This window comes from Myotis nattereri, assembly GCF_964212035.1.
Source record: "Myotis nattereri genome assembly, chromosome: 2".
Classification (NCBI taxonomy): domain Eukaryota; kingdom Metazoa; phylum Chordata; class Mammalia; order Chiroptera; family Vespertilionidae; genus Myotis; species Myotis nattereri.
The window spans coordinates 102700770-102715299 of NC_138076.1; the positions used below are offsets into that span (position 1 = coordinate 102700770).

General features: G+C 40.8%; 1 protein-coding gene across 1 annotated transcript in view; it reads right to left on the reverse strand.

The window, feature by feature from the left end:
- Positions 1-1043: 1043 nt before the first annotated feature.
- ALG5 (ALG5 dolichyl-phosphate beta-glucosyltransferase) overlaps positions 1044-14530 on the reverse strand; it is a 331650-nt gene continuing 318163 nt past the window's right edge. Inside the window, exons 11-14 of the mRNA XM_081083482.1 lie at positions 4912-5054; positions 4609-4786; positions 2371-2495; positions 1044-1967 (exon numbers count right to left, since the gene is read on the reverse strand). Of these exons, the coding sequence (XP_080939608.1) occupies positions 2383-2495; positions 4609-4786; positions 4912-5054 (434 nt within the window). The 3' untranslated portion in view covers positions 1044-1967; positions 2371-2382. The remainder of the gene's footprint in view (positions 1968-2370; positions 2496-4608; positions 4787-4911; positions 5055-14530) is intronic.

A 14530-nucleotide genomic window follows, 5' to 3' on the forward strand; every position in this document is an offset into this window, starting at 1 on the left:
CGATTCCAATCAGCGGCATGTGCCTGGGTTGTGGGCACATCCCCGGTGGGAGATGTGCAGGAGGCAGCTGATCGATGTTTCTCTCTCATCGATGTTTCTAACTCTCTATCTCTCTCCCTTCCTCTCTGTGAAAAATCAATAAAATATATTTTTTAAAAAAAGAGGAATAAGAAATCTTTTCTTTACATGATCCATGTAAAAATATTCCTAAACTTATTATAAAATAAAATGTGAAAAAGTTACAAAGAATACTTACTATAAAAAATAAGATTACCAAAGGCTCAGGGATGAGGTGTCCCACTCACCAATCTGGATGAAAGCCTAACCAAAATTAGAGCCCTGACCTAGTTGCCAGAGACATAAGAAGAGTAGACTCCCCTTCCCAACCAAAGCACACAGCACTTGAAACAATGATGGGGTAGAACAGGGGCATATTCCTCCACCTGCCTGACAAACTGCTAAGAGGAGACAAAACCTCTCCTCACACTCCCTCTGACTCTATCCGAGAACAGACTAACTCCCATCAATATAAGTTGAACCCATGTTGTTGTTGTTTTTCAAAAAAAAAAAAAAATTCCTCAATTTCTTATATACAATATTCATATTTTAACCACAAAATCCATTCCATAATAATCCTTGCCAGGTAAATGCATTTTGATGCTGCCTGACCCTTTGTTGTCTATACCTGCTTTGTGTTGAGTGCTCTCAGTTGCCAGAAGAGATGGCAAAAGAGGCTCACAGACAATGGACATCAGACCTCCCCACACCTGTCTCCAGATGGTCTCAGAGGATTAAGTCTCCATCAAGTGGATAGGCCTAAACATAATGGCAGCCTCACCCAATTTCAAATAAAGTTTTGTTCCCTTTTTAATAGTTCTTAAATATACAACTTTCTTCAGAACACACAGCTGAAATCTTACCCTTCTTTGTGGGGGAAAGAACAGCAATGCCTACATATATTTTCAGCTAACACAAATATTTCTCAGCAAAGAAAAAAAAGGGGAAATGATTTTCTAAACTAAATCAAGAAGAGAACAATAACTCCTCCAAGTTTTTCTGTTTATTTCACTTATCTTCCATCCTAGGAAAATAACTTAATTCTACATAGGGCTTTTCCAATAAAGATATAGAAAACAGCATCTCTATCTGTAAAGAGCTTTGTAATGGTAATTGACATAGCAATCCAGAGAAAACTGGTTTGCTGATGGACAAACTGCAAATTGCCCCTAAATGTACTGGCCATACAACTCTAGTCTCTCATGATAATCTTTTAAGAATGTCTACATCAAACTGACCCCGCAAGCCTAAATTAAAAGATAGTGATGCCCATTAACCTGGCTACCCCAAGTAGCTGTGGCCCACCCTATACTCTCCCAGACCCTACAACTCTCTCCCAGTGCAATCAGTATGAAATAAACTGATGGCTAAAAACTAAAATTTCATGTTTCCAACTGGCAACCTACATCAACCCCAAAGGATGAAGAATCACTTAAGAGATTTCAGATGCTCTATGAAAAATTCACTTTAACACTTACATCTTTAAGACTCTGCATACATTACAACACTGCATTAGTGATACAAGTTATAAAATATTTTCCATTCCTTTGGATTTTGCATATGATGGTTTTGCATCAATCACTGCAGGTAGTTTGAGCAAGTTTTGTTTTTGTGTTTGTTTTTTTAAACATGCATTCAACTAGATATGATTTCAGAATACATTAATACTCCCTTTTCATCATTACAGTTAGCAAAAAAAATTGCCAGGCAGCCCCAAAACATGACTTGCTTTAAGACCAACTCATAGTTAGTTGGAGACTAATGGTGCTGAGATCTGCAAGGCTGGACCATAGTAGTATTTAGCTAAGTGTCGAGAGCATTAAGAAGAGAAAGTCCTGGTTGGAGGCACAAGGCCTGCAGCACCAGCTGTGGAATATCCAGGATGTGACTGCACAGCTCCATCCTCAAACCTGGGCAGGAGGGAGAAAGACACACAATCACAGAGCTCCTCTGGCACTGCTGCTATGAAAAGGAGGCATTTCAATTAGAGGAGGATGAAATCCAAAAAGGGCAGCAGAAAGAAAATGTTCCTGATACCCGTGGACCTCACAGAGGCTTCCAATTACAACTGGAATACTACTTATTTTGCAGGAGGCAGGTACAAGAAACATAGTATAGCAAGTACTCAATGGTTTCCTTCTTTTTTCTACTTTGTAGAGACCCAATATGAGCAAAAATTTAAACACTTGGATGAACAGTCAGGTAGCATTTTTCTCATTAGTGCTTAAATTATGGTAGACTTGCCATTCTCCACTGGTAAAAAAAAAAATGCACTTTAGTCAAGAGCCAACCTAGGCTTCACCAGTCACTTACATTTGCAGGTGATCACCACTGAGGGGGCACGTAGCTGTAGGTGGGCGTTCCTGGACCCCGATAGGTGGGCACAGTGACTGGGTGGGGGGCGACAGGAGTTGGGGAGTGGGCAGTAAGCAGGGTACCTGCAAGAAAGAGGAGTGTGTGGCAGGTAGCACTGCCCACAGTCAAAGCTGTCCTTACATCATCACTACACAACTTTATGCTGCCTCTGACAAGGAGGAAGGTAAGGAAGAGGGAAAGGGCCTTGGACCTTGACTGCTGTCAGAACTCTGATTATATAAGAACTACTCAAAGATGTATAAACACAGAAAGCTCATAATGGTAATACATTTGTGGAAACCTTTATGTTTTCCTTTCATATAAACACACTCAATTATTTTTGTGGATCAGATGATAAAAGACAAAATAAAAATATTATTCAGCCTTTAAAAGGAAGAAATCTGTCACATGTTACAACTCATATGAACCTTGAGAACATTATGCTAGGTGAAAAAAACCAGTCACAAAAAGACAAATACTGTATGATTCCACTTATTTGAAGTCCCTAGAGTAGTCATTGATAGAGACAGAAAGAATGCTGGTGTCAGGGTTGGCGGGCAGGGGGGAAGAAAAGTTGTTTAATGGGAACAGCGCTTCAGTTTTGCAAGATAAAAAAAGTTCTGGAGGTGTTTCTTTTTTTTTTTTTCCCCAATATATTTTATTGATTTTTTACAGAGAGGAAGGGAGAGAGATAGAGAGTAAGAAACATCGATGAGAGAGAAACATCAATCAGCTGCCTCCTGCACATCTCCTACTGGGGATATGCCCGCAACCCAGGTACATGCCCTTGACCGGAATCGAACCCGGGACCCCTCAGTCCGCAGGCCGACGCTCTATCCACTGAGCCAAACCGGTTTCGGCTGCAGGTGTTTCACAACAGTGTAAATATACTTAACACTACTGAACTGTACCCTTAAAAATTATTAATATGAAACAGCCGAAACCGGTTTGGCTCAGTGGATAGAGCGTCGGCCTGAGGACTGAGGGGTCCCAGGTTCGATTCCAGTCGAGGGCATGTACCTGGGTTGCAGGCACTTTCCCAGTGGGAAATGTGCAGGAGGCAGCTGATCGATGTTTCTCTCTCATCGATGTTTCTAACTATCTCTCTCCCTTCCTCTCTGTAAAAAATCAATAAAATATATTAAAAAAAATTATTAATATGAAACAAATAAATGGAAGAGAGGGATTGAGGGAGATTCCAAACCATATAAACTTCAGAGTACATTAAGCTAAATGTGTTTTTCCCTAACCTGAAGAAAAGGCAGCGATTATCTGAGTCCATTTGCAGACAAGCACTACCTCAAAAATAACAGCCTTCACTCTCTTCACTCTCCTGTCTCCCTGCCCACACTCATCCCAGACCTGTCTTCCCTTCCATCTACCTGTCACAAACATGTACATGACAGAAAGTATAATCTCTTTTGCCTTCAAAGATAAGTATGGGAAAACCAAATAAAATAGAGACTAAGAAGAAACACCTTTCTCTCTGGCATGATTTTCTTAATTGAAGTAAAGTTTAGAAAACATAGAGCGAACAATATACATTTTTTTTAATCCCAGTCCTGGGCAACCAAGTGCATCGTGTGTACCTGGCCCCTGCCACAGAGGTGCCAGGACTCCAGGTAGATGTGTCCATCCTAGCCAGGGTTCGCATCTCTCAGTGGTTTATTTTCCTTGGGAAATAAAGTCAATGAATGCCAAAGGATTTCTACAAGTAGCTGTGATGTCAATTAACACAAGACTAGCTTTCCTAGACAGACAATTTGGCCTGCAAAGGAACCCATACTAAAAGGTCCAATCCCCCAGAATATAAAGTTGCCCTTCTGCTTTACAGAGGAGATCTGGTCACAGAGGAGATGCTCACAGAGGAGCATCTGGTCACTCCTAGTTCCTACTGTCAAACGGCTCAACTCAGCAACAAAGTAGCCGTCTGAAATTCAGAGAGTGCCATCCAGTCATACTCTACCAGGAGGGTACTTGGTTCATGATTTATTACTCTAACCCCCACTTCTGTCTTGTCTCAACTGAAAGGAGGAGGAAAAAAGAAAAATATAATATGGTATTCCATCTCAAAAGAATATGTCCTTCCACACAATTCTAGAAATAAAATATCAAGGCCAGGGGTCAGAGTATTAGTGAGCTCTCCCTTCCCAGCTCTCCTGCCACCATAGAACAGGAAACCCAGAGTCGACTCACCTGCCGACATGGCCATAGTGGTCCCAGCCACCATACCCATGGTGACCCCGTTGCCTCTTGGAGGAGGGATGGGAGCAGGGTACACTGTCGCCGGCATGCCGTTGGGCTGCACCACTGTGGTGTGGTGGATGACGTGAGGGGGTGCTGCATACAGGTGCTGTGTGTAGAATGTGCCTTGCTGTGGGGAGGAAGAGCGACAACTTTAACAGGACTCTACACCCAGTGGGTAAGACCCCAGATGGGATCTACATATACAGTGCCCAAGAACAGTATCAAGAGCCTTACAGTGCACCCAAGGCCTACCTGTGCATATGGGCTTTGCTGGGGGTAGGCACTTCGCACAGGGTATACAGCAGTCTGGTATGGGTTGGGGGAGGAGGAATATGGTGGCACCGCCCCACTGGTGGGGGAACAGGACACTTTATAAGGTGTGCCAGGAGTGTAACCTAAAACAAAGAAGCCCAATGAACTTTTCACAAATCCACATTTGCCAGACAAAAGGAAGGAACCAAGTATACAGTGATAAGCGACTCAGTTTTCCAGCCCTGACCAAACAACATATGACACCATTGTGGCCCCATATGAGCTCCACTAAGATCTGACTTCGTTACTTAATGTATAAGAATGTGTGTGTAGGGTGGGAGTCACTTTGGAAGAAAGAATAAAAACAGAAGGAAAAAGTAATTCTGAAAGTACATTCACCCTGGCTGGCATGGCTCAGTGGTTGAGCATCTACCTATGAACCAGGAGGTCACGGTTTGATTCCTGGTCAGGGCATATGCCCGGGTTGTGGGCTCAATCCCTGGAGTGGGGTGTGCAGGAGGAGACCGATCAATGATTCTCTATCATCATTGATGTTTCTATCTCTCTCTCCCTGTCCCTTCCTCTCTGAAATAAAATAATAATTTTTTTTAAGTACACTCATAGGAAAAGGGAAAAAACACCTATCCTGATGGAATATAAATTGGTACAGCCTTCTTGGAGCATACTATGGCATTAGGTCCATAATTTCACTTATAAAAATTTGTTTTGAAGAAATAAGCATGGGCTGCCAGTCGAGGTGGCAATGTAGGTAAACTCAATACTGAAACCTCCCACAATAACAAGAATTACAACTAAACTACAGAACTATCACTCAGAACACCTGATATCTAGCTAAACAGACAGGTGTCCTATAACTAAGGACATAAAGAAGAAGCTACATCAGACTGATATGAGGGATGAAGATGCTGAACAGGCTGGTCCCACACCCACATGGAGCAGTTACTAGGTGTACCGGTTAATAATGGTGGATTTTGTAATCAAAGAAAACACAATAATTTCAAGAGAAACATCAAAAGTGCTTTATTCAAAGTAATGTCCATTCACTAGCTACACATTTCCCCCATCTTTCAGGTAATTTGTGGATACCGTCCCAATAGAACTTTTCTTGTTTTGAAGCAAACCATTCAGAGACCCAATTTTCCACTTCTTTGTACGTTTTGAAGTGCTGCTCAGAAAGTGTGTGTGCCATCGATCAGAACAAATGGTAATCTGAAGGAGCAAGGTCTGGTGAACAGGGCAGGTGGGTTAATACTTCCCAGGCAAGATCTTTTAATGTGTCTTTAACTGGTTTTGAAGTGTGTGATGGTGCGTTATCAGGAAGCAAAATTATTTTGCCCTGTCTTCTGGCCCATTCTGATAGTTTCACGATCAAAGCATGGTTCAAATTGATTATTTGTTGTCGGTAGCAATCAGTATTAATGGTTTCACCTGGTTTTACAAGCTCATAATACACCACACCTTCCTGATCCCACCAAACGCAGAACATTGTCTTCTTTCTGAAGCGATTTGGCCTTGCAGTCGATGTTGATGGTTGACCTGGATCAACCCATAATTTTGTGCATTTGGGATTCTCAAAATAAATCCACTTTTCATCACCAGTCACAATTCGATGCAAAAAAGACTTTCTTTCGTGCCGTTGAAGCAACATTTTACTGATGACTTTTTGGTTTTCCATTTGTCTTTTGTTCAGTTGATGTGGCACCCATTTTCCTTCCTTTAAAATCTTTCCCATTGCTTGTAAATGATAGGAATTTGTTTGCTGAGCAACGTTTAATCTTTCTGCAAGTTGTTTTTGAGTTTGCCATGCATCTTCATCCAATAATGTTTGTAATTGTTGGTCTCCAAACTTTTTCGGTTGACCTGGACGTTCTTTGTCTTTCACATAGAAATCATCACTTATAAGGCATTTAAACCAGCCTTCTCAAGTAGTATCTTGAGATGGAGCATGTTCACCATAAGCTTCCTGAAGTATACAATAACTTTTTCTTCAAAATAAAGAATTAAAACTTCCCACAAATGTTCTTTTTTTGGCATGAAATTAGACATTTTTAAGCATAAAAATATCTATGATGCTAACACCTTCAGCAAATTTGACATGAAGTTTTGAAGCTTGCTGTCAATACAACAAAATAGCATACATATCAAATCCCATATATATCACCATATGTGTAACTCCATCTATCGAAAAAAATCCGCATTATTAACTGGTACACCTAGTAAAAATCAGGAAAAATATCTCAACTGTGGAGCAAGGAGTCCTAGTGGTGGGAGAAGTCCCCATAATTTTTGACTGTGAAAACCTGCAAGGGTTGTAGCTGAGTGAGACAAAGGGCTCCTGAAGTCCCAGATGTTCCTCTTAAAGAGCCTGTGCAGGGACTTACTTGAACTCATGCAGTATGAGCTCCAGCGCTGGAGCAGAAGCTAAAAAAGTGCCAGGGACAAATGGGGAGGAACTCAATTGCCTGGCATTAAGGCAAGGGTTGGAGGGGCAGCTTTCCCCACAGAAAGAAGTGCTGGCAGAAGCCATTGTTTCTTTGCTGAGCCCTCCCACACAGCCCGCAGAAGGCCGTGATATCTGAATCTCCAACAACCTGGTGATTCCCTGCAACCCTGCCCCATCCAACTTGCTGGCCCACCCAAACCCTTCCCAGTGGCTTTTCCTTACAACTGCCTGTCTTAGCTCATGCAGCAGATTTTCCTAAAATCTCTCAAACAAGCACCATCTGGCCTCTGTGTACCCCATACCTCTTCTAAGTGGCCCCAGACCTGACACAAGTAGCAGCCTAACTTGGTTTGCAGCTTGGCCTATCTTGGGCACCTCCAAGGCCAGCACAAATAGCAACCATCTAAAGAATGCTTTGTAGCTCATGCCAGGTGGCCCTGGGGAGAGCACAAGCAGCAATTGACCTTGGACTGCAACTATTAGGAGGCCCAAGAGCCAGCACACCAGGTGGAGAGCTTCAGACCACATCAAAGCACCACCAAACCACCTCCATGAGAGACATACTTGAGGGGTGGACTCAGAAGGTACCTAAGCCCCACTGAAGTGAGTTCTGCTCCATGGGGTCGGCCCTTGCACAGCAGATCCTCTAGTGGTCCCAGCCAGTCCTCACAGCTGATCAAGAAGGTGCACACAACCCACATAAGGAGCACAGTCTGGAGTGCCCAGCTCGGATTACTGTGGAGACTGAGCCACTGGGCCCTAAAGACGCCATCTACATAAGACCACTCTACCAAGACTAGAAGACATACAGCAGCGGTTCTCATCCTGTGGGTCGTGACCCCTTTGGCAGTTGAACAACCCTTTCACAGGGGTCGCCTAAGACCATCCTGCATATCAGATATTTACATTATGATTCATAACAGTAGCAAATTACAGTTATGAAGTAGCAACGAAAATAATTTTATGGTTGGGTCACAACATGAGGAACTGTATTTAAAGGGTCAGAAAGTTGAGAACCACTGACAATCAGGCTCAACCTAATACACAGAAACAAACACAGGGAAGCGGCCAAAATAACAACACAAATGAAACATGTCCCAAATGAAAGAACAGAACAAAACTTCAGAAAAAGAGCTAAACAAAATTAAACCGAGCAATCTACCAAAAGCAAAGCTCAAAACACTGGTTATAAGGATACTCACTGAACATAAGGAAAATGTAGAAAAACTCAGTGAGAACTTCAATAAAGAGATAGGAAACATAAAAATGGAGATAGAAAACATAAAAAAGATCCAGTTAGAAATGAAGAATATACTAACTTAAATGAAGACTACATTAGAGGGAATCACAGTAGAGAATCAAATCAATGACTTGAAAGGTAAGAAAGAAGAAAACACTCCTCAGGACAACAAAACGAAAAAAATGAAGATAGTGTAAGGAGCTTCTGGAACAATTTCAAGCTTACCAACATTCATATCATGAGGGCACCAGAAGAAGAAGAGAGCAAGAAATTGAAAACCTGTTTGAAAAAAAATAACGACATGCCCTAACTGGTTGCTCAGTGGTTAGAGCATTGGCCCATGGACTGAAGGATCCCAGGTTCAATTCTGGTCAAGGACACGTACCTTGGTTTGCAGGCTCGATCCCTGGCCCCAGTTGGGGCGTGTGTGGGAAGCAAGCAATCAATGTGTCTCTCTTACAGTGATGTTTCCCTCTGAGTGAAATAAGTCAGACAGAGAAAGACAAATACCAGGTGATTGTTGCCTCTCCCCCTCCCTTCCACTCTCTCTAAAAATAAATGGGGAAAAATATACTTGGGTGAGGATTAACAAAAAAACAAACAAACAAAAAATAATGACACAAAACTTCTCTAACCTGGTGAAGGAAATAGACACAAAAGTCCAGGAAGCACAAAGTACCAAACAAGATGAACCCAAGGAGGCAAACACCAAGACACATCATAATTAAAATGCCAAAGTTTAAAGACAAAGAGAGAATATTAAAAGTAGCAAGAGAAAAGCAGTTAGTTATCTACAAGGGAGCTTCTATAAGACTGTCAGCTGATTTCTCAATAGAAACTTTGCAGGCCAGAAAGGCTTGACACAAAATATTCAAAGTGATGAAAAAGCAAGGACCCACAAACAAAATTACTCTACCCAGCAAAGCTCCATTTAGAATCAAAGGGTAGATAAAGAGCTTCCCAGAAAAGAAAAAGCTAAAGAATTCATCACCACTTAATCAGCATTACAAAAAATGTTAAAAGTCTTCTTTAAGAAAATAAAATTTTTTAAAAGATAGAAAATATGACTAAAATGCCAATAAATACATATTTATCAACAATTATTTTAAATGCAAATGGATTAAAGTCTCCAATCAGAAGACATATGGCAGCTGAATGAATAACAACATAAGACCCTTAACATATGGTATCTACAAGAGACTTGTTTCAGATCAAAAGACACAGGCTAAAAGTAAAGGTATGCAAAAGATATTTCATGAAAATAGAAACAAACAAACAAAAAAGCTGGGGTAGCAATACTTATACCAGACAAAACAGACAAAGGCTATACCAAGAGACAACGAAGGACCCAGCAATTCTACTTCTGGATATTTATCCGAAGAAACCCAAAAAATTAATTCAAAAAGGCTTATATATCCGTATGTTCGATGCATCATTTACAATGGCCAAGCTATGGAAGCAACCTAAGTGTCCATCAATATTATTTTTAAAAAAGAATTATGCATGGTAGTGACATTAGCATCATGGTAGCATGAGATGCTCCCTTATCTCTCCCCTTCTATCAGTAACAAGTAAAGCATCCATGACTCAACAAAGTCTCCTCACCCAACACACCAGGACATTGGAAAGATCCACGCATCTGTACAGCTGAAAATGTGGACTGAAACACATAAAGGAGTAGGAATGGGGGAACAGCAGAGGTGCCACCTCCAACCCTGTTCCCACCACTACGACTCTGGCTACCCCAGAGTCAACATACATGACTTCAGCCTCCCAGCCACAGTGCCACAGGCAACCCCAGCTCTGTGGGAAACCGCCTATTGTCTTCACTGGCAGAGAAGTGTAGACAAGGAACCTGAAGGCTGGTGATCCTTGAAGCCCTTGCAAAGGTCAGGACTGTGCACCCATTGTTAATCCAGACAATGGTAGCTGAAGCAACTTCCCCATTTATTATTATGTAAATCCTTGCTGATGGGCTAGTCTGCCTGTTACTGGAAATTGCCTGCCTAAGGGCTATGGGTGTATCCCAAACCAACAAAAGGTTGGCTCGGCCGGGGGTCCTTCTCCTTGAGTTGGACTTCCTGCCTGGTCCCCCAATATTCCCAAATTATCTTTTGTCTCTACTATCTCATTTGTGTGCGGCTCCTCTTCCAGATCCTGAACCCTGAACCACGAGGGACGTGGAGGGAAACATTTACCACACAGCTCTCTCCATCCTCCAACCTCCATCGCACTGCCACAGCAGTACCCACAACCAGATGACATAAGATGTGGTGGAGGCAACTGCTATCCTGGTGACTCTGATATGTGACCCCAGCGACACTAGCAGCAGCAAGACACTAGTTATCCCAGAGTAACAAACAGCAATGACAAGGCACCAACGACACCTTTGGTGGAGAGAGTAAAGCACTAGTTCTCAAATATAGCCAGAGGCATGTCAGGTAGGAGAAACCAAAAATATGTGCTATGGCACCATGTACTGGAAAACTAAAAACACCTCTAATTACCAACCTGATGGACTCTTAGGATCAAAGTAAACAACAAAGCTGTACCAAAATAAGAAAGGTATTGGCTACTTCAAATGCACCTAGAGGAATAACTCATCAAACACCATAAAAAAAAAATCATGGTTACACGGTAGCAGATAAAGAAAATAATAATCCTCCCAAAACCACACTTAAAGTCATAGAAGATTGTGATCTAACTGAGAGAGAATTCAAAATAGGCAACGTGAAGAAACTACATGAAAACTCAGAAATTCAGATCAATGGGTTCAATAATAAAATTAATAAGCAGAATAAGTAAATTAACAAAGACCTAAACAGAAATTCTGCAGCTGAAGAACTCAATAAATGAGATGATGAATGCTTTGGAAATATAGCAGATCATATGGAATAGAGAATTGTGGGAGCTCCAGAGTAGATCATATAGAAGAGAGAATTGTAGGCTGGCAGATAGAAATCTATAAATAATTCAGGCAGATGATTAGCAAGAACTATGATTTTTTTCAAAAATGAAGAACTCTATGAGAACTATCCAACTCCATTAGAAAGGGCAACAAAATGAAAATGGGTATTCCAGAAGGATAAGCGAGGGAGAACGAAGCAGAGAGCTTATTTAGAGAAATAATAGATGAGAACTTTCCACAACTGAGGTAGGAATTCAATATACAAAGTCCATGAAACTAACAGAACACCTAAATATCTCAATGCAAACAAAACAAAACAAAACCTTCTCCAAGACACATCAAAACTGTCAAAAGTCAATGATAAAAAATTTTATGCCGAAACCGGTATGGCTCAGTGGATAGAGCGTCGGCCTGCGGACTGAAAGGTCCCAGGTTCGATTCCGGTCAAGGGCATGTACCTGGGTTGCGGGCACATCCCCAGTAGGAGACGTGCAGGAGGCAGTTGATCGATGTTTCTCTCTCATCGATGTTTCTAACTATCTCTCTCCCTTCCTCTCTGTAAAAAATCAATAAAATATATTAAAAAAAAAATTTTAAAGGCAGCCAGAGAATAAAAGATGGTAACCTACAAATGTACCACCATCAGGCTATCAGCTGATGAAACCTGTGGACGAAAGGGGCCACATGCTGACCTGACAAGCTCAGGAGAGGCCTGCATGGCAGTTTTGCAGACTCGGAGACCTAAAGTAACCACAAAGAATGGTCTGAAACTAAACCTTAACTAAAAGCAGTTATGGTGGGCAGTTATGTCCTAGGCCAGTATCTTCACTGAGAAGATCAACTTTGATCCTTACTGAGCCCATTTGCCTTTTTGCCTCTAAGATAACATACCCTTGAAATGTCTGGGTAACTTGTAACTTCCCTTTTTCTGGAGCCCCTGGGGCATAACCAAATGTTCTGGGCGCCAGGACAGATACTACAAATTCCTTCATTATCATGTGAATTGATCCTGCACCCAACTAAGTATGTGTCCATCATTTTACTTTTTATCCTATCACAGAGGTTTCCCCGCTTCGATTAATCCCACCTCCTTAAATCTGTCACCAATGAATTTCATGTATAAATACGGATGTAACCCTGCCATTCTCCGGAGCACTATCTCAATTCGTTGAGGTTCTGCTTCCTGGCATATGTTGACAATTTGGCTCAAATAAACTCACAAAAATTCTTTACAGGTTTCAATGGTTATTTTTACGTTAACAAACCCTATAGGCCAGGAGAGTGAAATGACATTTAAAATACTAAAAGATACAAAATGTTAGTCAAGAATACTCTATCAAGCAAAGTTATCCTTTAGATATGAAAAAGAAGTGAAGTCTTTCCCAGATAAACGAAAGCTGAGGGAGTTCATAACAACTAGATTTGCCTTGCAAGAAATGCTTAAAGGAAGGAGCTCTTCTACCTAAAATAAAAAGCACAAGTACCCAAAACTCTGAGTAAGGTGATAAGAAAACAGAATCAGAAGTTTGTGGTTCAATATCAGAAAAGGTTGTTAGACAATTACAGTATAAAGGTTAAGGAAAAACAAAAAGCATTCTAAATAACTACAGCTACTTCAACCTGGTAACAAACTCAATATCAAAAAGCAACAATTTGTGCCAGCTCAGTGGTTGAGTGTCGAACCATGAACTAAGAGGCCACTGGTTTGATTCCTAGTCACGGCACATGCCCAGGTTGTGGGCTCATTCTCTAGTAGGGGCCATGTAGGAGGCAGCCGATTGATGATGTATCTCTCTCAGCTATGTTTCTATTTATCTATCCCTTTCTCTTCCTCTCTCTCTAAAAAAATCAATAAAAGCATATTTTAAAATTAAATAAATGAACAGCTATATGACAACAAATTGGATAATCTAGAAAAAAATGAATCACACAACCTTCCAAAATTGAATCATGAAGAAACAGAGAATCTAAATAAACCAATCACCAGTATGGTGATTGAAACAGTAATCAAAAACCAAGAGTCCAGGACCAGATATGGGCTCACTGGTGAATTCTACCAAACATTCAAAAAACATTAAATACCCATCTTCCTCAAACACTTCCAAAAAATTAAAGAGGAGGGAATGCTTCCAAACTCATGTTACAAGGCCAATATTATATTGATATCAAAAACAGATAAAAACCCTAACAAATAATATTATTCGGATAAAAAATAAATACAAAAATCCACAACAAAATATTAGCAAACTGAATAAAACAATACATTAAAAGAATAATATGCATGGTCATGTGAGACTTATTCCAGAGATGCAAAAATGGTTCAATTTCTGCAAATCATTGTGATACACATTAACAAAATAAAGGATAAAAATCATTACCTTCTCGCCCTGGCCTGATGGCTTAATCAGTTGGAGAGTCATCCCGTATACTAAAAGGTTGAGAGTTCAATTCCTGGTCAGGACCCTTACCTAGGTTGCAGATTTGATCCCCGGTCCAGGAATGTAAAGGAGGCAACCAACTGATGTTTCTCTCTCACACACTGATGTTCTCTCTCTCTCTCTTTCTCTCTCTCTGTCTGTCTCTCTATCTCCCCTCCTTCCTCTCTTCCCAAAATCAATAAAAACATATCCCTGGGTGAGGATTTGAAAAACAAACAAACCATCTTTAACAACAACAATGAAAAGCCCTAGCCGGTTGCTCAGAGTGTTGACCCATGAACTAAAGTCCACCACTTTTACTGGAAGTCCTAGAAGGAGCAATTAGGCAAAATAATAATAATAATGATTAATATAAATGAATAAATGGCATCCAAATAGGAAAGGAAGAAGTAAAACTGGTGACATGATTATATACAGAAAACCCTAAAGACTACCAAAAAAATTCTTAGAAATTATTAATAGATACAGTTAAGTACAGAGTACAAAATCAATTTACAAAAATTGTGGTGGCTCTATATACTACTTACAAACTACAAGAAAGAAAAATTAAGAAACAATCCTATTTAAAA